Genomic DNA, 21,442 nt, shown 5'->3' with positions numbered 1-21,442 from the left:
AGATTGAATTAGAATCAAGATTCTGTTCAGCACTACAAAAAGTGTTCTTTAAGTAAGCTATATTGATGTTATAGTGGGAAGTTGTATACATATCTGGTAGTTCTTTTATTTACGACTAGATGTTTCATATGGTTATTGATACCTTGTTTGATATTTAGAATTCTTCAGCATATTGGGAAGGCAATCCTGAAATGGAAACATTGCAGAGGATCTATGGGATATCCTTTCCTGATAACAAGATGATGAAAATCTGGGAAAAGGTCCAAGAGGAAGCTAAGAGCCGAGATCACAGGAAAATTGGGAAGGTATGCCTCAAATCCTAACAACTGTTGAGATAGAAACATTTGTGGGTTCCTGATTTGTGATTATATCTTATTAAACAAAATTGTTTAAAATTTTTTTAAAATATATATAAATATTTTTAATGTTTTATTGTGAATTTATGTGATAGTTTACATGGGAGAACATTAGCTTTACATTCATCCGATTGTATTTTGCTTCATTGCCATGGTTACAATCCCCTCCATGCATCATCAACCAACCAAAGGGTATACCCTGGAAGTCTGACCCCTGGTCGTCAGCACACAGCCCCTCTCCCTTTCTGGGTATAGAGTCCCTGGCCACTCCATCTCTCCACGTTGTCATCTCTGCCTCCATCTCTGGCATCACTGCTTCTCTGGGTAGGGTCTCACACTCCGCTCTTTTCCCTTGATGGTTCCAGGGACCTCAGCTCCTAGACTACAAAGTCAATCACTCCCCTCCTTTTGCTACAAAATGTCCACCTTTACATTTCCAACCCTCGCAGTCAATCCTAATAACAATATTCACCATTGTACCACAAGGGACCTATCCCCATCTCCTTTCATTAGCCCCACCAGACAGATTGGATACTACTCAGTGGAGATACTACATACCCTCTGGATATAGGCTTCCTCTTGAAAGCTTGTAAGCCAGTCACTTATTGCCTTTATAGTCCCCCAATTTTGGGTAGCCAATGTCCAAGTTGCCCATCCCTATCTACTCTGTGTATGGACAGGGTGGGAATGATCCTTGCTGTAAAGATTTGTTCCCTCTTTTGAGCTATTGCAACCATAGGTGTAGGTCAGGGTCATCAAATTGCATCAGATCTCTCTTTTTTTCCTCTTCTTTCTTCTAGTTGAGCTCTGATCATCCAGTCATTGAAGCTAGGTCAAGTGGGTATTATCTGCAAGTGTGGGTGTTCTTATGCAAATGCCCTCTCTTCTTATCAGCTGGACGCTTCACTCTCTACTCTAGTCCACCCAGGTTCACAAGAGTCTGTTGAATGTTGTATCTGAGTGTGTATTCCCATTGAGTTTGCCCAGAGGGGACCTGACCACTTGCCTTGATGTCTCCTGTGCTAGCTAATGTGCTTGTTCTTGTAGTAATCAATCAGTCTGCCTATATTGTTATATATTTTTCCTGTCAGTCTTTCTTTCAAGTATCCTCTGTTCTTCTAGCCGCTCCAGGCTGGTCTGCTTGTCTTTTCAAGTGGAAATTTCCCACTCTGAAGATTCTGGATGCTGTTCTGGATTCCACCTATAGTATTATGTAATGCAGAAGCTCTGTAGGTAGCCTTCTTCACTGGGCACGTTGTAGCCCCATTTTAGGTATTCCAGTTAGTTATAGGCAGAAGACGGACTTACAAGCTTTCTATGGTGATATTTCTGGCTATTCCTTTCTCTTACCCTCAAGTGTCTATTTTATAATGGTATGCCAGGGAAACCAAGATTCAAAAGACATCCATGCATCTTAACATTATTTCCCCCCTTTTGCCCATTCCAACCATGTCTCAATCCCTGTATCCCAGAGCCCTGATGTTCCAAGGTTGTACACACATCATTATAAACCTCTGTCCCACTTAGCCCATGCAAACCTGCCTAATTGTGTTCCTGTCCACGTTGTTCTTCCATTCCCCTCCCCCATCTTGTATATTGCCCCCCTCCCTAGCACCCAAACTATCCTGTGTCTATTCCCTGCCATGTACTCCACCTTCCCCCCACCTCAACCCATCCCCCACATCCTGGTAACCAGCAAAGAATCCCACACCCCCTTTAGTATGGGTTCTTTTTCTTAGTTTTTTACAGTAGTGGTCCTATGCAGTATTTCTCCTTTTGTGACTGACTAATTTCACTCAGCACAATGTTCTCAAGGTTCATCCATGTTATGCAGTGGCTTGCAGCTAGCTTCCTTGCTATTCTTCAAGGTAGCATAATATTCCATTGTCTGTATGTACCATAGTTTGTTTATCCATGCTTCAGTTGATGGGCACTTAGGCAGTCTCCATCTTTTTGCTATTGTAAATAGTGCTGCTATGAACATTGGTGTGTACATATCTACTCATGTTATGGCTCGTATTTCGAGTGGGTAAATACCAAGTAGAGGAATTGCTGTATCATAAGGTATTTCTATTTCCATCCTTCTGAGTAAGCGCCATATTGCTTTCCAGAGAGGTTGGACCATTTTGCAATCCCACCAGCAATACAGGAGCATCCTAGTCTCTTCACATCTTCGCCAGCATTTATTGTCCCCTACTTTTTGATCTTTACTGTTATTGCTGCTGTGGGATGATATCTCATTGTTGTTTTGATTTGCATCTCTCTAATGGCTAGTGGTCGTGAACATTTCTTCATATCTTTGTTGGCTGCCTGGATCTCTTCCTCGGTGAAGTGTCATTCATGTCTTGTGCCCATTTTTTAAGTGGGTTATTTGTCTTTTTGTTGTAGAGGTGTTGTAGTTTCCTATATATTTTAGAAATGAGTCCCTTGTCTGATGTGTCATTGCAAAAAATTCTTTCCCATTCTGTGGGTTCCCGTTTTACTCTTCTGGTGAAGTTTTTTGATGCACCTAAGTTTTTAATTTTTAGTATGTCCCAATCATCTATTTAGTCTACTTTTGTTTGTGTAATTTTCCAAATGTTTGGTAGTCTGTGTATTCCCAGAATTAGTGCCCTCACATTTGTCCTTTTTTTCATTGATGGCCTTCATGATTCTGGGATTCACATGTAGGTCTTTAATCCATGCTGAGTTGTTTTTGTATAAGGTCTTGTTTCAGTCTTTTGCATATCGCTTTTCAGTTCTGCCAGCACCACCTGTTGAAGAGACTGTCCACCTCCCCATGCAATAGTTTTAGGTACTTTGTCAAAAATCAGTTGACTGTATGTGGATGGGATAATTTCTGGATTCTTGATTCTGTTCCATTCATCAATGTATCTTTCGTTGTACCTGTACCAAGCAATGTTGACCACTCTAGCCATGTAATAAATTTTTAAATTGGAGAGTGAGAGGTTTCCAACCTTATTCTTCTTCTTAAGCAGTGCTTAGCTTACCTGGGTCTCTTTCCTTTCCATATAAAGGTTATAATTGTTTTTTCCATCTCTTTGAAGAATGTTGTTGAAATCTAGATTGGGATTGCCTTATGTATGTAAATTGCTTTGGGCAGTATTGACATTTTCACAATGTAAAGTCTTCCTATCCAGGAGCATGGTATATTCTTCCATTTTTGTAGGTCTCATTTGGTTTCTTATAGTAGTATTTTGTAGTTTTCTTTGCTTCTCTGGCTACATTTGTTCCTAAATATTTCATCCTTTGGGTGGCTATTGTAAATGGTATTGCTTTCCTAATATCCTTTTCAGCACTGTCGGTTTTTGGTATAGAGGAATCCAACTGATTTTTGTATGTTGATCTTATATCCTGCCACTTTGCTGAATCTTCCAATGAGGTCTAGTAGCTTTTTTACTCTTTGCAGTTTTTTATGCATAGGATCATATCATCTGCAAATAGAGAGAGTTTTACTTCTTCTTTGCCAATTTGGATGCCCTTAATTTCCCTGTCTTGCCATATAGCTCTTGCTAAGACTTCCAACACAATATTGAATAGGAGTGGTGACAAAGGGCATCCTTGTCTGATTCCTGTTCGCAGAGAGAAGGCTTTCAGTTTCCCTACATTGAGAGTAATGTAGGCTGTTGGTTTTGTATATATGCGCTTAATTATGTTGAGGAGTTCCCCTTCAATTCCTACTTTTTTTAGTGTTTTTGTCAGGAATGGATCTTCCATCAATCGATATGATCATGTGGTTCTTTTATTTTTCGTATTTTTAGGGTGTATTATGTTGATCATTTTTCTAATGTTGAACCATCCTTGCACCCCTGATATGAATCCCACTTGATCATGATGTATTATCTTTTTGATGTGCTGCTGGATTCTGTTGGCTAGGATTTTGTTGAGAATTTTTGCATCTGTGTTCTTGAGGAATATTGGTCTATAATTTTCTTACTTAGTGATGTCCTTACCTCGTTTTGGTATGAGGGTTATGCTTGCTTCATAAAATGTATTAGGAAGTTTTCCGTCCTCCTCTATATTCTGGAATAATTTGAGTAGAATTGGTGACAGCTCTTCCCTGAATGTTTGGTAGAACTCACCAATGAAGCCATCTGGGCCTGGACTTTTTTTGGTTGGGAGTTTTTTGAGGACCTGATCAATTATTTCTTTTGTTATGGGTCTGTTCAGGTTTTCTACTTCACTGTGTGTAAGTTTAGGTAGGCGTGTTTTTCTAAAAATGTATCCATCTCTTCTAAGTTTTCAAATTTGTTGTAGTGAAACTCTTCATAGTATTCTGTTACTATCCTTTTGATTTCCTTTGGTTCCGTTGTGACATCACCTATGTGGTTTCTAATGTGTGGTTTTTGTGTCTTCTCCCTCTTTTCTTTTGTTAGGTTTGCCTAAAAACATTTTTTCTCCTATTTTCTATTACACCTGCAAACTAGTCTGAGGTTGAATTATCTCATGCTAATACCATTAAAAATATATTCTAAACTCTTCCTGTATGTTTATTAGATTTAAAAAATTGCACCCTTCTATTTGGCACTGTAGGTAAGCACTGGACCACAAGGTGATTTGAACCTCAATGTCAGTGTTTTGAACCTCTGACTCACCATCTGCTCCTTAGAAACTATAAGGTTGCTATGAGTTGGAATTGACTTGACAGTACTTAACAACAACATTATGTTTATTGTGATATCAAAATAGAGTTGCTTTAAAAATTGTGTACTCTTGATTGCATATTTTGTACAAGTGAGAGATTTGAAAGCAGGTAGACTTGGATGTTATCCATGGTTTTGAACTTACTCATTCTGGTTTAGCCTCCTGAGAATTTGTATTTCCACTCCCTTTATATTAGATCAGAATCTACATTTTAATAAGGTCCCTAGGTGATTCTTACATATCTCCAGGTGATTCTTATGTATACCCGGGGATGCTGTCAAAATGTAGATTCTGGGTGTAAATGCTTCCACCTTTCAGGATTGCTCTCAGCCCCAGAGGGCCTGGCCAACTTTTTCAGTGCCCACCTCTCATCCTCCCTGGGCTGCTCTGAACCATGGAGTCATTTTTCCTGTAGCTGCCCTGTGTCATGGCTTACCCCTCCTTCCAGAGCCTGGCCCTCCCAACTCCTCTCAGTCCCCACTAATAGGACCCCGTCTAGAGGTGCATGTACCTGTGTTTTGGTGTGTTCGCAAATACCAGGCATGTCACAGTGAGACCTATTCCAGTTTACAACTGGGGACAGAGAGTATCTTCTTATACATCTATCCAATCAGATGTGAGAATTTTGAAAGCTTGGACTTATATGAACCAAACATTTATTTGCTTTCAAACTGGCTTTGTTTTCACTGCCATCCTTCTACTAAAGTAGCTTCTTGTTTTGTTTTAAACTATTTATTTTGAATTGACTCATCATAAACAGACAGGATCATCAGCTTTACTTTCAACCAATCAAACATTGTGTTTCATCTCAATGATTACAGTCCCCTCCCTGCAGCAACAGTTATGCTTCTTCCTGCTTGTGGCCTCCCTTTTACATCTTATTTTTCACAAATGAATAAAGCGAAACTATTTGATATATACATGCAAAACAAAAACAAAAACTATATATATATTTAAATGTCCAAAGGGCATATGTTGTAAACCAGCCTCCTGGCCACAGGCACACAACCTTTTTTAGCCCATGGGCCTAGAGTCTTTAGCTGCTCTATCTCTCCATGGTATCATCTCTGCTGTCACACTTTTTTGGGTGGGGTCTCACAACCCACTCATGCTCTTCTTTCTTGATGGTCCTGGGATCATCTGTTCCTGAATTGACAGATTAACTACTCCCGACTTTTAGTTACACATGTTCTACCATTATAGTTGTGACATTCATGATTAATCCTGTTAATATTTACCCACACTTAATCATAAAATCCTATCATTCCCCACCCACTTTCACCAGATCCATCTAGAAAAGAGGAAAACTACTCAGTGGGGATTCTACCATATGTCCCTCACTCTGAAACTGAGCACAATCATGAAAGCTTGTAAGCCAGCATGAAATGACTGTGTTTATAGAGGCCATTCAATTAGACACTGACAAAACAGCCAAGAAATGTCTTATTTCCTCTACATTAATTTTATTTTTCTTTTCAAACTTTTTACTGTGAATTGAGTGAAGGGTCATAGAACATCATGATCTTCAGTCCTACATTCAAGAAATCATACACTGGATAGTTCATGAATGGCTTTAGAGAGGAGAAAACATATTTTGTTGCAGAAACTTACCTGAGGATCATGGAAAAAAGAAGACAATTACTGTGGCCATACCGCAAACCACAGCTATACCCTCTAGAGCCCCACCATTTGGGCTAGAGCCAAGACCAGCTGCTATACACCAGGGCAGCAATGACAACCAACATCTGCTAAAACCAATCTGAATTGAACTGTACAAACAGTACACAGAGAAGTTCATCTCTTGATCACACCTACCAGGAGGCAATTGGTGAGTGCCTAAGAATATACCAACATATATTTATCAACTTAATACAAATATATCAACACCAGAATGCCTAAAAAGTAGAAAATTTCTGTTCACACTCAGAAACAAGACAGAGTAGCACAAACAAACAATCAAGCGGAAGAGCTAGAAAATGTTTTTGAGGAAGAAAAGGCACTCTGGAATTACCTGAAAAAGAATTTGGGAGAATAATATTGAGGTACATCCAAATGTTTCATAGAAAGGTTGAGGAAAACAAGGAAGAATTCAGAACAGCACTACAGGAATAATAAAAAAAAGTAGATACAGCATTTGGAGACAATACAAAACCTCCAACCAGAGGCCCAGATGATCTGTAGTAAAATAGCAGAAATGGACAATATACTGAAAGGGCAAAGCTGTAGAATTGAATCAATGGAAGCCAGAATTAGTGAGCTTAAAGATAAATCTCTCAACACTGCTAAGATAGAATAACAATTAGAAAAAAGATAGCAAAAATCTGAAGAACACCTAAGAATCATGTGGGGCAATGTGAAGAAGAATAACTACAGGTGATTGGAATTCCAGATCAGGAAGTGACAAAGAAAAACACAAAAGATGTTTGAAGAGATTCTGGAAGAAAATTTCCATAACATCATGAAGGGCGAGAAGATAAGCATTCAAGAAGCTGAATGAACCCCGGGCGGAATTGTTGTTGTTGTTGTTGCTAAGTATTGTCTAGTCAGTTACAACTCATAACAGCCCTGTATAGGGTTTCTAAGGAACAGCTGCTGAGTTTGAACCTCTGACCTTGAGGTTCAAACTGACTTACAGTCCAGCACATTAACTTGCAGTGCCACACAAGGACCCCAAACAGCATAGAGTCCCCTACTCCCCAAATCACCAGGTCATATCATAATCAAACTCTCCAAAATCAAAATAAGGATAGAATCCTGACAGCAGCTAGGAAAAATGAAATGTTATACAGAGGAAAATCAATAAGATTGAAGTCTGATTTTTCAGCAGAAACCATGCATTCCAGAAGGCAATGTAGAGACATTTACAAAATTCTGAACAAAAAATATTCCGGGGACCGGCCTCGACATAGGTGTTTGGTTCACGAGGTGGGGATATCTGGCGGCGGTAGGGATAGCAAAAGAGGAGACAAAGACACAACGAGAGAGACAAAGAGACACCCCGAAACCAGAGTGGATGCGGAACTGGCATCAGGCAGATCCTGCATTGCAAATATCTCAGCCAAGAAGGTCATAATATCCTGCATAGTAAACATCTTGGCTAAACAGGCAGTATGGTTGCAGTGCTGGACTGAGTCCCCTGCATGCTGTAACGCATGCCTTGCCAGTCGTAATGCACGCTCTCCAAGCTGTAATGCACACCTGGTTTGGCCTGTGCCTCCGTTTTATTTAGGGGAGGAACCTTACACCAAGCTGGGAGGGACTAAGACAAAGTACAGCTAACATACGTAATTTTCCAGACATTCAGGTAACTTTACATTGTAATTCGCAGGTTCGGATCCCAGGCCCGCAACTTGGTTTCTCAGGCTCAATTAACATATCTATAGCACCTGAGCTCAGTTGGGGGAAGGTGAGAAGGAAGGTCAAAAGGCTTGGGAGGAGTCCTGCTGTGTTGGCTTCCTGAGCCCAGGTTCCTCAGGAACCTGGCTTTATAGCCTGCACCTGGGAGAGATTTAGGGAGGGTGTCCTTTTGTCCTTAGAACAAAGAACCGGGAAGTAGCCAAACTATTTTTAGTTAATCCTTGGGAGAAAAGCTTTACCTTTGAAACCTTTTATAGTCTCGGCTATTAGGAAAATATTACATTTATCTGTGGATATCAGGGCTTCATGTATGCAGTTAATAATAAACATAACTGAATACTAAGATGAAAAACAGTTTGCTATGTCTGCTAGGTGGCTAGAGTCTGTTCCTCAGAGCTTGCGGCCTGTACGGTCTGCAACACTTGGGCCCACAGGGCCTCGAACTCCTGACTGGGTCTGGACGGTCTGTAACAAAAATACTGCCAACCAAGAATCATATACCCAGCAAGGTTGTTCATCAAATATGATAGTGAAATTAGAACATTTCAGGATAAACAAAAATTAAAGGACTTTGTAGAAGTCAACTAAAGGGAATTCTTTGGACTGAAAAACAACAAGTCCAGACAACAACCAGAGATTCACATACATGACAGTATCACCCAGAATTCAATCCACGTATGGAAGTGTCCAAAGTAAAACAAGACTGTAGACAGAAAATACGGAATCTGGGATGTCAGTCTATGATCTGGACAATTACAAAGTGAAAAAGGGAGAAGTATAGTTACAAAGTTCCAGGAGGTGAGGAGATTAGGTAGATTTTAGGATAAAGCAAACTATTTTAAAATGAGGAAGAACTTAATAAAGTACAGGATTACCTGAAAGAAACTTAATACACCTTCACATCAAATCAAGAAAAGGAAAATCCAAAAATATTTTGGAAAAATTGAAACTGAAGATATTGATGAAAACTCACACAAAAAATGAGCTCAGCACAGGAAAATATGCAAAACAAAGAAAACATCCGCACCACAAAAAAAAAAAAAAAAAATGAAGAAAACAAAACAACACACACACACACACAAAAACAGCAAAATGACTGCAATCAATCCATGTTGTTGTTGTTGTCAGGTGCCATTGAGTCGGAACTGACTCATAGCGACCCCATGCACAGCAGAACAAAACAATGTCCGACCCTGGGCCAACCTCACTACCACCGCCACACTTGATGCCATCAATGATTTCACTTGGCTGATCCATCTCGTTGGGGGTCTTCCTCTTTTTCTCTGACCCTCCACCTTACCCAGCATGACATCCTTCTCCAGCGACTGTTCTCTCCGGACAATGTATCCAAAGTTTGAGAGACGAAGCCTAGCCACCTTGGCCTCCAAGGAGCTCTCTGGTTGTACTTCTTCCAAAACTGATCTATTGGTTCTTTTGGCAGTCCATGGCACTTTCAGTATCCTCCTCCAACACCACAACTCAAAGGCATCAATTCTTCTACGATCTTCCTTATTCACTGTCCAGCTTTCGCATCCATATGAGGTTATTGAAAATACCATACCTCAAGCTGACATCACTGCTCTTCAATACTTTAAAAAGTTCCTGTGCAGCAGATTTGCCCAATGCAATATGTCGTCTGATCTCTTGACTACTGCTTCCGCGAGTGTTGATAGTTGATCCAATCAATCCATACTCATTGATAATTACACTGAATGTCCATGGATTAAATGTACCAGTCAAGAAACAGAAAGTAGCAGAAAGAATAGGAAAACAAGATCCTTCAATATGCTGTCTACAAGAGACACACCTTACAGAGATAAAAATAGGTTAAAAATTACAGGAATGGGGAAAAAAATCAAGCTAATTTGAATAAAAAATGAGCATGAGTGACAATATTAACCTCTGATAAACTAAACTTAAAGGCAAAAGCCAGCTTAAGAGACAAAGACATTATAGCATGATTAAAGGATCAGTTGAACAAGAGAACATAACCAAAAAGACATATCTTTTTGTTTAATTAATGTTCCCAATGAAAGGGCCTCAAATACATAAATCAAACCCTAATAGAACTGAAGAAAGAAATAGACAACTCTGCAATAATAGTTGGAGATTTTAATATACCACTTTTGAAAAAGAAACTTAACAAAGCCCCAGAGAAACTAGAAAATACAGTCATTCAACTTGACCTCATAGATTTATCGACAGCATTCAACCAAACAACAACAAGAATACATTCTTTTCCAGTGTACATGGAACATTCTCCAGAATAGACCATGTGTTACACCACATAGCAAGTCTCAATACATTTTTTTTTTTTAATAAATCTGATTTATTGAACACAGCCAGAGTCCTTCACCTAACAGAGAGCACATGTTCTTTTCACACACACACACACACACACACAAAAGTTACTATTAATGTTCTTCTTAAGTACTTTTAAAACCTAAAAAATTTTACTACAAAGCAAGTCTCAATAAATTTTAAACATCAAAATACTATAAGCATCTTCTCAAACCACAATACTATAAAATTAGAAATCAACAATAGGAAGATCAAGGAAATAAAATCAAATAAATAGAAACGGAATAATACCGGCTTAAAACCTACTTGGTAGTAGAACAAATAAAAAATAAAATTAAGAATTCTTAGAAACAAATGAGAGTGAAACTACAACATACCAAAACCTTTGGGACACAGAAAAAGCAGTGCTAAGAGGGCGATTTATAGCAGTAAATGGACACATCCAAAGAGAAGAAAGAACCAAAATCAATGCATTAACACATCTATAAAAATTAGAAAAAGGCCAGCAAAGTAACCCTACAGTCACCATAACAAAAGAAATAATAAAAATTAGGGCAGGAATAAATGAAATAGATAACAGAAAAACAATAGAATCAGCAAGACAAGAAGCTGGTTCTTTGAAAGGATTAATAAAAACACACCACTGGCAGTCTAACAAAAGAAAAGATTTTGGAGAAGATGCAAATAACATGCATAAGAAATCATATGGGTGACATCACAAGAGAACCATGGAAATAAAAAGATAATAACAGAATACTATGAAGAGTTATACTCCAACTAAGTTGAAAATCTAGAAGAAATGGATAGAAACACATGACCTACCTAAAGTAACAGAGTAAAGTACAAAACTTAAACCTATAACAAAAGAAGAAACCGATCAGGTCATAAACAAACAAACAAACTCCCAAAAACAAAAGTCTAGGCCCAGGTGGCTTTACTTGTGAATTTTATCATACATTCAGAGAAGAGCTGACACCAATTTCTCTCAGACTATTCCAGAATATAGAAGAGGATGGAAAACTTTCTAACAGTTGGTGAAGTGAGCATGAGCCTTCACAAAAGGAGGCAAGGACATCACTAAAAAAAATCTAAAGACCAATATCCCTCATGTACATAGATGCAAAAATTCTCAATGAAAAATAAAAAATTAGAATTCAGTAACATGTCAAAGAAAAAAAAATTATGGTCAAGTGGGATTCATAACAGGGATGGAAGGATGGTTCAGTATTAGAAAAAGTATCCACATAATCCACCATGTAAGTTTTTGGGTTTTTTTTTTAAAGTAAAAGAACCAACGATTATATTGACTGATATACAAAAGGCATTTGACAAAAATCAACACTCATTCTTGATTAAAAACTCTCAAAAACATAGAAATTGAAGGGAAAATTCTCAACATAATAAAGAACACATATACAAAACCAACAGCCAACATCACTCTCAATGGAGAGAAACTGAAAGCATTCCCTTTGCAAACAGGAACCAGATAAGGATACCCTTTATCATCACTTCTATTCAGTATTGTTTTAGAAGTCTTAAGGGAGAGCTATAAAGCAAGAAAGGGAAATCAAAGGCATCCAAATTGGAAAAGAAGAAGTAAAACCCTCTCTTATTTGCCTATAATATGATACCATACATAGAAATCTCAAAGACACAGCAAGAAAATAATTGTAACTCATTGGAAGATTCAGCAAAGTGGCAGGGTACAAGATCAATATGCAAAAATCTGTTGGATTCCTCTATACTAATAAAGACAGCTCTAAACAGGAAATTAGGAAAATAATACCATTTACAGTATCCACCCAAAAGATTAAATACTTAGGAATAAACCTAACCATAGAAACCATGGGAGAAAGATGAGGTGTTCTACTCTCATAAAGATTTACAGCTTTGGAAACCCTTTACAGGGTCGCTATGAGTCAGAACTGACTCCATGGCACACAGCCACCGCCATAGAAACAAAAGACCTATAAGAAAAAAACTACAAAACAATAATATAAGAAACCAGAAGAGATTAACAAAAATGGGAGAATACACCATGCTCATCGATAGGAATGGTTAATATTGTGAAAATGGCAATACTACCCAGAGAAATCTACAGATGTAATGCAATCCCAATCCAGAATCCAGCAACATTCTTCAAAGAGATGGAAAAAATGACCACAAACTTGATATGGAAAGGAAAGAAACCTCGGATAATCAAAGCACTGCTTAAGAAGAACAAAGTTGGAGGCCTCTCACTCCCTGATCTTAGTATTTACTATATATAGCCACGGTCATCAAAACAGCTTGGTACAATGAAAGTTACATAAATCAGTGGAACAGAATTGAGAACCCAGAGGAAATCCATCCACATACAGTCAACTGATCTTTGATAAAGCCTCAAAACACATTAAGTGTGGAAGAAATAGTCTCTTCAACAAATGGTACTGGCAAAACAGGAAGTTGATTTGCAAAAGAATGAAATAAGACCCGTATCTCACAACATACATGTAATCCACATGGATTAAAGACCTAAGTGAAAACCTAAAATTATAAAGATCATCTATGAAAAAATAGGGTCAAATTTCAGGGCTCTAATACATAGCATACATACACTATCAAACATGGCAGAAAACACACAAATTTCACCACAAGAGTAAAAAGGGAAACAATTATTTGCAACAATGTATCAGACAAGGTACTAATGTCTAATCTTTATGGAAAAGTACAATTATCTCTACAAGAAAAAGACAACCCAACTTAAAAAATGGGCACAGGATATGGACAGGCACTTCACCAAGGAAGACATTCAGGCAGCCAACAAACACATAAAGAAATGTTCACAATCATTAATTATTGTTGTTGTTAAGTGTTGAATTGATCCTGACCCACAACAACCCTATATAAGGTTTCCAAGGAGTAGCTGGTGAGCTTGAACCATCAAACTTGCAGTTCAAACAACTTTGCAGTCTGACACGTTAGCCTACAGCGCCACATCAGGACTCCAATCATTAATTAGAGAGATGAAAATTGAAACAACAATGGGATATCATCTCACACCAGCACTAACAGCAAAGTTAAAAAAAAAATAGAAATTTAACAAATGCTGGAGAGGGTGGAGAGACTAGGACCCTCCTACATTTCTGGTGGGACTGCAAAATGGTTCAACCACTCTGGAAAATTGTATGGCGCTTCCTCAGAAAGTTGGAAATAGAAATACCTCATAACCTAGCAATCTCTCTACTTGGTATATATCCACAAGAAATATGAGCCAGGACTTGAGTAGATAAATGCATACCAGTGTTCTTTGCAGCACTATTACAATAGTAAAAAGATAGAGACAACCTAAGTGTCCATCAACTAAGAATGGATAAATCTTGGTACATGCACACAATGAAATACTGTGCATTACGATGACTCTGCAAACCACTGCATAACAAGGATGAACCTTGAGGATATTATGTTGAGTGAAATGAATCTATTACAAAAGCACAGATATTACATGAGACCATTACTGAAAAAGTTTAAGAAAAGATTTCCATACTAAAAGAAACAAACTTTAATGGCTACCAGGGATGGTAGACAGGGAAGAGTAATACACAGGTTAGAGGGTAAATACTCTTTAGCTAAGGTGACAGGAGGACAATATGCAAGGATGCAGAGGACAATACCCAAGAAGAGGGAGGGTGATGGATGAACAATGAAGATAGGTGAAGACTTAGGGAGATATGTGTAACCTAAATGGGATAGAGGTAAATAGTGATTTATATGCAACCTTGGAACAATAGTGTTCTGTGATACAGGGATTGAGACAGTCTAAATAGGGAAAGTAGAGGAAAATGTCTGTGTGCTTGTCTTGTGGGTATTGGTTTTCTCTGCCTGCTATTGTAAAATAGTCATTTAAGTGAGATAGAAATGAACACTGGGAGTTATGACAACCTACAACTGATTGGGTTTGCTAAAAGGGGAATTAGAATCTTCCCCTGGAAATACACTTTTTGTTAAGCCTTTATAGCGTATGGGACATTGGGTGGAATCCTGAGCCCCACTCAGAACCTTCTGAGTTGAGATAGTCCTACTTAAAAAAACATGCAGACCAACCCAGAACTGCTGGGAGAACAAAAGAAGCTTATTGCAAGAAAGACCTTCTGGAAAAAAAAAAAAAAAAGCAGACGGTTTGACTGTTAGAATATCAAGCAAGCTGTTTGCTTTGGAGGCATCAAGAAAACAGCCCATTAAGGACAAGCCCCTTCTAAGAGTGAAACACAAACTGGTGAGCAGTTTAGTATGCTTGCTGGTGACCACCTGGGTCTACTTGTGAGTGAAAGTGGGGGAAATATAGCCAGTGGGTTTGAACTGCTGACCTTGCCGTTATCAGTCCAGTACTTATCCTTTAATGCCACACCATGATTCCATATCATGTATTGTTGTTGTTGTTAAGTGCCGTCAAGTCAGTTCAGACTCATAGGGGCCCTGCGTAGGGTTTCCAAGGAGCAGCTAGTGAATTTGAACCACCAACGTTGCAGTTTAAACTGTCCTTATGGTCGAGTGCTTATCTTACAGTAAATATTAAGCAACAACAGGTGAAATTTAAAGTGTAATTTCTGTTTTACTTTAGGAACAAGAACTTTTCTTTTTTCATGATCTGAGCCCTGGAAGCTGTTTTTTTCTTCCCAGAGGAGCCTTCATTTATAATACACTTATGGATTTCATACGAGTAAGTTAATTTGAAAACATTTTATTCTTAATTCAGCTTCATTTTACATTTTACTATGTTTTCTCTCATTATAAAATGGAAAAACGTTTCCATGAATTTTATTATAGTAATATTAAAATAATTTTGAACTTAACACAGAAATACTGGATTATACCTTTTAATAAAAGATTGAGATAATTTTCAGTAAATAAAGTGCAGTCTTGGCTTTATTATATACGTATATTAAGTTTCTAGGGTATGTATAGTACAAATATAAACATTGACCAAATATGAAACCTCCTGTGAAAAACAGAAGGTACAAAAGGCTAAACTGAAACATTGCTTTGCAAAATGTGGTCTCAGGACCACTGCTCTGCCTCTGTTGTACTTGTAACTGAAATCATTCACAGTTGATTTAGGAGCTCCAGAGAAAAGAATGAAAAGGCAATTTTGTAAAATACCTATGAAAATTACTTTTTAAAAAGAAAGTATTGGTTTTTTCCCTAGAGTAAAATAAGTTCATAGACTAGAAAGCCTTCAGCATTTATATTATGGGGACTATGTAAACGTTGTTCAGAGGTGTTCCAGTTGGACAACTCAAATGGTATTTCCTTTCTTGCACCTTTCTGTCTTTCCTGGAATTAATAAATTTTCATGTTTCCCATTTTCTGTGTGCCTATCACTAATTCAGAAGTGTGGTGACTGCATATAATAAGCACTGGACAGTGGATCACAAGGTCCATGGTATGAGCCCTGTCACTCCACAGGAGAATCATCTGGCTTTTTGTTCTTGCAAGATTTAAAAGCCTCAGAAACCCTATACGGGGTGGCTATGAGTTGGAAAGGACTCAACAGCACTTAAAAACAACCACTAAGTCAAGGAGTGCTAGTAAGCATTGGACTGCTAACCATAAGGTTGGTGGCTCAAACCCACCAGCTGCTGTGGGAGAGGAAGATGAGACTGTCTGCTCCTGTGAAGATTTCCAGTCTCAGAACCCTAAGGAGCAGTTGTACTCTGCCCTAGAGGGTCACTGTTAGTCAGAACTGACTGGACAACATGGCTTTGGATCACTAATTCATCCTCAAACTTTCACTCAAAACTGAAAAATTCCTTGAAGCTTATTCTGATGACTCCAGTAATTGGTAGAATTACTTTTTTCCCCAAACTTATTCCTCTCACTCCAGAATTAATGTGTTATTAAGATTCCTGACAACCATCTTCAGACTTTGCATCCTTCTCCTTGCTCATTGTCTGACATTTCTCCTGTTTCTCCCTGATTCCTGGTCCCATGTTTTCTTTCTTTTGTCATCCTTTCATTGGGTGGAATGATTTCCTCAGTAACTTCCTAAGAAAAGAGTTCATAGAATGTGCTGGTTATTCTGTCTCCTTCTCTAGTCTCCTTCTCCTTTGTTCTATGACTGTCCCTAGAGGTGCATAATTTCCAGTAGACTATGTGTTTTAAAATACCTAGCAGTCAGAAGAAATAAAAGGACTGAATGCAGGAGGGGTTGACAGTCTCTGAGTGAGTCTTGAAGACTCATGAAGATTATTAGAGACTAAGAAGGATGTTATGACCATCAGAGCTGCTGTCTTGGATGTGCTATCTTGACTGGAATATCACCTTAATCCCTGGAACCTTGAACTCTCAAGGTTGAAGTGCAGAAACTGAAAGCCTTCATGGAAGCCTTAAAGGTATCTCTTATCTTTTATAGATACAGGACAGACTGCAGAGATCAGTCCCAAGGCTTGATTGTGTGGGTTAGAGAATTGTAAAGCCTTTTAATTACACATCCCCAGTGGTCTCTTAGGCTAAGGTAAGCATACTGGTTGTGGGGGAGTGGGTCTCTGAGCCTTGGAATGGGAATATTCATCAAAGATGAGGCTGATAAATTTAAACTCCCCAATTCCCTTATCTGAAGGAATTGTTCTTTTCAGGAGTTTAAAAAAAAAACAAACCTGGAACTTATTTTTTCCCCACTTAGCTTTCAAGTTATATGGCCTTGCCTCTTCCCATATCTAGTAATTTTTATTGTATGCCAGATACTATGAAAAAATAAATGCAGGGGCTCTAGATGATATGTTCTCCCCTGACAACCTCTCGAACCTTCTCTATCCAGCCAGTTAGTGGAGGTGTCTCCAAAGCTTCAACCCCATAGTGTGGGTCATCTCTTCCCCTGGAACACAGCCTTGGTACTGAATTCAGGAGACTGGGGGCATGTGGTCTAGGGATTGTTGATGGCGCAAATAGGAAAAATTTTAACTACCTGAGAGATGGCATTTTAAAGTTCAGTACTTATATTTAGGTACCCATTCAAACATACCTTCATATCCATAATGAATGGAATCATAGGCTTGCCTTATGAAGAAGGCTTTTAGGTATCATAACTAGCCTACTTGGGGTTGTTTTCCATCCTCTTCTGTCTTCAGTGGCTCCCCATTCTTTACCCACAGGTGATCCTCCTCATCATAGTGGAGTGTCCAGGGAGATAATGAGACATGCGGGTGACTGCTGTCTGGAGGTAGAATCTGTTACAGTCAGGGGCATTGAGCTGCCTTCTTCACAGTGGCATCTGACCTGGTTGTCCCTAGGCCACTTTTTTTTAAAGTTTTTATCATGAATTATGTGATAGTTTACATGGGAGAGCATCAGTTTTACATTCAGCCTGTCATATTTCATTGCATTGCAATGATTACAGTCCACTCCATGCATCATCATTCAGCAACATTTGCTTTCAATCCCTCTGTTTTTCTTTTGTTTTGGATGAAGGGTATATCATGCAAGCCTGACCCCAGCCACAGCACACAGCCCCTCTCCTTCCTTGAGTCTAGTGTCCCCAACCACTCTGTTGCTCCACCCCATCTTCTCTGCCTCCATCTCTGGCATTGCTTCTTCTCTGGATAGGGTCCTGTACTCTGCTTTTCTCCCTTGATGGTCCCAGGGACCTCTGCTCCTGGATTGCTAGATCAACCACTCCCCTCCTTTTGTTACAGAATGTCTACCTTTACATGTGCAACAATCACAATCAGTCCTCATAGCAATTACTCATTATTGAATCATAAGAGTCTTATCCCCATCTGCTTTCACCAGCCCCATCTAGACAGGTTGGAAATCACTCAGTGGAGATTCTACCTTCCCCCACACCCTCTGAAACTAAGCTCCCTCTTGGAAATTTGTAAGCCAGTCACTTTGTGCCTTTGTAGCGCCCCCCATTTTGGGTAACCAATGTCTAAGTTTCCCATTCCTGTCAACCTGGTGTACAGAGGGGGTTGGAATGATCCTTGTTGTAGAGCTTTGTTTCCTCTTTTAAGCTAATACATCCATAAATATAGGTCAGGTTCATCACATTGTAGCGGATTATACTTTTTTCCTCTTCTTTCTAGTAGATGTCTGATCATCCAGCCATTGAAGCTAGGTCAAATGGGTAGTATCTGCAAGTATGGGCATTCTTGTACATCTCCCCTCACTTCATATCAGCTGGATGCTTCACTCTCCACTCTAGTCTCTGTGACCATGTTCTTGTCCATACACTCAGGAATCCCCAGGTCTTGCTATACTGCTGGTCACCCAGGTTGCAATCCAGGTTGATAGGAATTTATTGAATGTGGTCAGACTTAGCTTACAGCTTCACTACTATTTCTCCCCCACTTCCCCTTACTGGTAGACCAGCGTGGTCACCAGCAAGATTACATGCCTCCCTCTGAAGTGTCTATTTTACAATGGTAGGCAAGGGAAACCAAGATTCATAATTCAGTCAAGCATCTTAACATTATTTCTACTCTTTTACCCATCAAACCATGTTCTCTAGATCACTTTTGAGTCTCCGTTTTGGTGTCCTTGCAGTGTATCATGGCAAATTCCTTGCGCAGGGGAATGACAGTGAAGAGCTGAAGAATGACCTGGACATATTTGACAGGCTTGTTTTTCAAGGTTGTTTTTGTTGTTAAGTCCCATTGAGTCAGTTCTGACTCATAGCGACCCTGTACAGGGCTTCTGAGGAGCAGCTGGTGTGTTTGAATAGCTCACCCTGTTGTCCAGTGTTTATCCTACAGTATCACACCAGGATTCCTTTTTCAAGGTTGTTGTTGTTGTTGTTAAGTGCCATCAAGTCAGTTCCAACCCATAGTGACCCTGTGTAGGGTTTGCAAAGAGCAACTGGTGAGCTTGAACTGCCAACCTTGTGGTTCAAACTGACTTTGCAGTCCAGCACATTTGCCCACAGCGCCATACCAGGACCCCTTTCTAAGGTTAGGAGCCCTCTTTTCTTCCTCTTTCCTTCCAAATGACCCAGTGTACTTGGACCACACTGAACGCATATCTGACATCTGTATAAATGTCCTTGCAGTGTATCATGGCAAATTCCTTGCGCAGGGGAATGACAGTGAAGAGCTGAAGAATGACCTGGACATATTTGACAGGCTTGTTTTTCAAGGTTGTTTTTGTTGTTAAGTCCCATTGAGTCAGTTCTGATTGCTAGATACAGATCTCTGATAAGAGCAAAGAATTCTGTCTTCTGTACTGAGGTGTTTGGTGGAAGTGATTCAGCTTCTTTCATACAAATGGGATTTGCTACAGTATACCGGGTCTTTCACTTTCCATTTTTCCATAAAACTGGTTCCATCAATGAAATATTCTTCATCAGGGTTGTATAGAGGTTCATCTTTGAGGTCTATCCAGCTGGAGTAGGGGACTTTTGTGGCCTGAATGCAATCATGTTCTAGCTGGTGTTCGCCAGGAGGGGCAGCAATATACTGTTGTTGTTATTAAGTGCCATTGAGTCAATTCTGACCCATAACAACCCTGTATATGGTTTCCAAGGAGCAGCTGGTGAACCTGAACCGCTGATCTTGCAGTTCAAATGGATTTGCAGTCTGGCACATAAACCCACAGTGCCACATGCTAGGTTTAAATTGGTAGTTGTTTTTAAATTCACCTTCAGATTGGCCTATAGAGAACCTTAGTATCTGGCCACCCTTCCCATTGTCAGCTAGGGTCTTCCTTTCTATTCTAGGGTGGTAAGGACTGAGTATGGAGTATAAACAGTGAGTGGCTTATCAAGGCTTAATTTCTTAGCTTCTTCTAGGAAAAGGCAGGTAGCAGAAACTGCCCAAAGACAAGGTGGCCATTCTTGGACCACCATATCAATTCCTTTAGAGAAATAGGCTACTAATATCCTACAAATGTTCAGCTGTTAGGTGGGGACCCCCAGTGTAATGCACTGCTTTACATGAACAAACAGTTCAGTGGACTTGGCTAGGTTAAGAAGTACCAGAGCTGTGCTGTGATTAGGCCAAACTTGAGTTTCAGGTCCATGCAAGGGAGATAGTGTCTTTTCCTTGGAGGACCTAATAAAGGGGTTTTGCTATTAGTGCAAAGTTGGAAATCCAAATTTGACAAAATATGACTATCCTCTTTTCAGCTTTGAGGAAGGTGATTTGGCTATAGGCTTGGAAATCTGGGCCTTGGTTTTAGAGACTTGATATCCTGCCTGTCCCAGGAAGTCTAGTGTTCAAATAATATTTTATCAAAGCCCTCTTTGGACTTCCTAGCTATGAGTAAGTTATCCATAGGAGGATGTCACTGATATGTCCTCAGATAAAACTGTCCCAGTAATGGTAGGGGAGTTTTTTAATTCTTGTGGGAGGTGATTCCAATGATACTGTCTTAAGTCCCGTGTTTGGGTATTCCCACTTGAAAGCAAAGATCTCCTGACTTTCCTCTTGTAAAGATATACAGAATAAGGTATTTTGTAAGTCAGGCACTGTGAAGTGCACACAGTCCAGGGAAATGGGTTCAGCACGACCAGGTGAATTTACCAGGTGGTTTACAACTTGGAAGTCTTTTACAAATCAATATTCTTCCATCTTTGTTTTCTGGACTGGCAGGATGGGAGTATTGAAAGGAGATCAGCAAGGTGGGATAAAGCCATGATTTTACAAGACCAATGATTTCTGCATTGTAAATACTGGTTTTAAACAACATAAAAGACGGCTATACACATGGACCTCATTGGATACACAGAAATCAAATTGACTACATCTGTAGAAAGAGACAGTAGGAAAGCTCCATATCATCATTAAGAACACAAGGAAGAGGAAAAGGACCAA

The 21,442-nt window shown here is 39.3% G+C and overlaps 1 protein-coding gene across 2 annotated transcripts in view; it reads left to right on the top strand.

Moving 5' to 3' along the window:
• TARSL2 (threonyl-tRNA synthetase-like 2) overlaps positions 1-21,442 on the top strand; it is a 130,292-nt gene that overhangs the window by 63,871 nt on the left and 44,979 nt on the right. For both annotated transcript variants that reach the window (XM_006874530.1, XM_006874529.1), the window contains 2 exons: positions 159-305; positions 15,259-15,357. In XM_006874530.1, the coding sequence (XP_006874592.1) occupies positions 159-305; positions 15,259-15,357 (246 nt within the window). The remainder of the gene's footprint in view (positions 1-158; positions 306-15,258; positions 15,358-21,442) is intronic.

This window comes from Chrysochloris asiatica, unplaced genomic scaffold (genome assembly GCF_000296735.1).
Source record: "Chrysochloris asiatica unplaced genomic scaffold, ChrAsi1.0 scaffold00282, whole genome shotgun sequence".
NCBI lineage: Eukaryota > Metazoa > Chordata > Mammalia > Afrosoricida > Chrysochloridae > Chrysochloris > Chrysochloris asiatica.
This window is presented reverse-complemented; position numbering and strand designations above follow the sequence as displayed.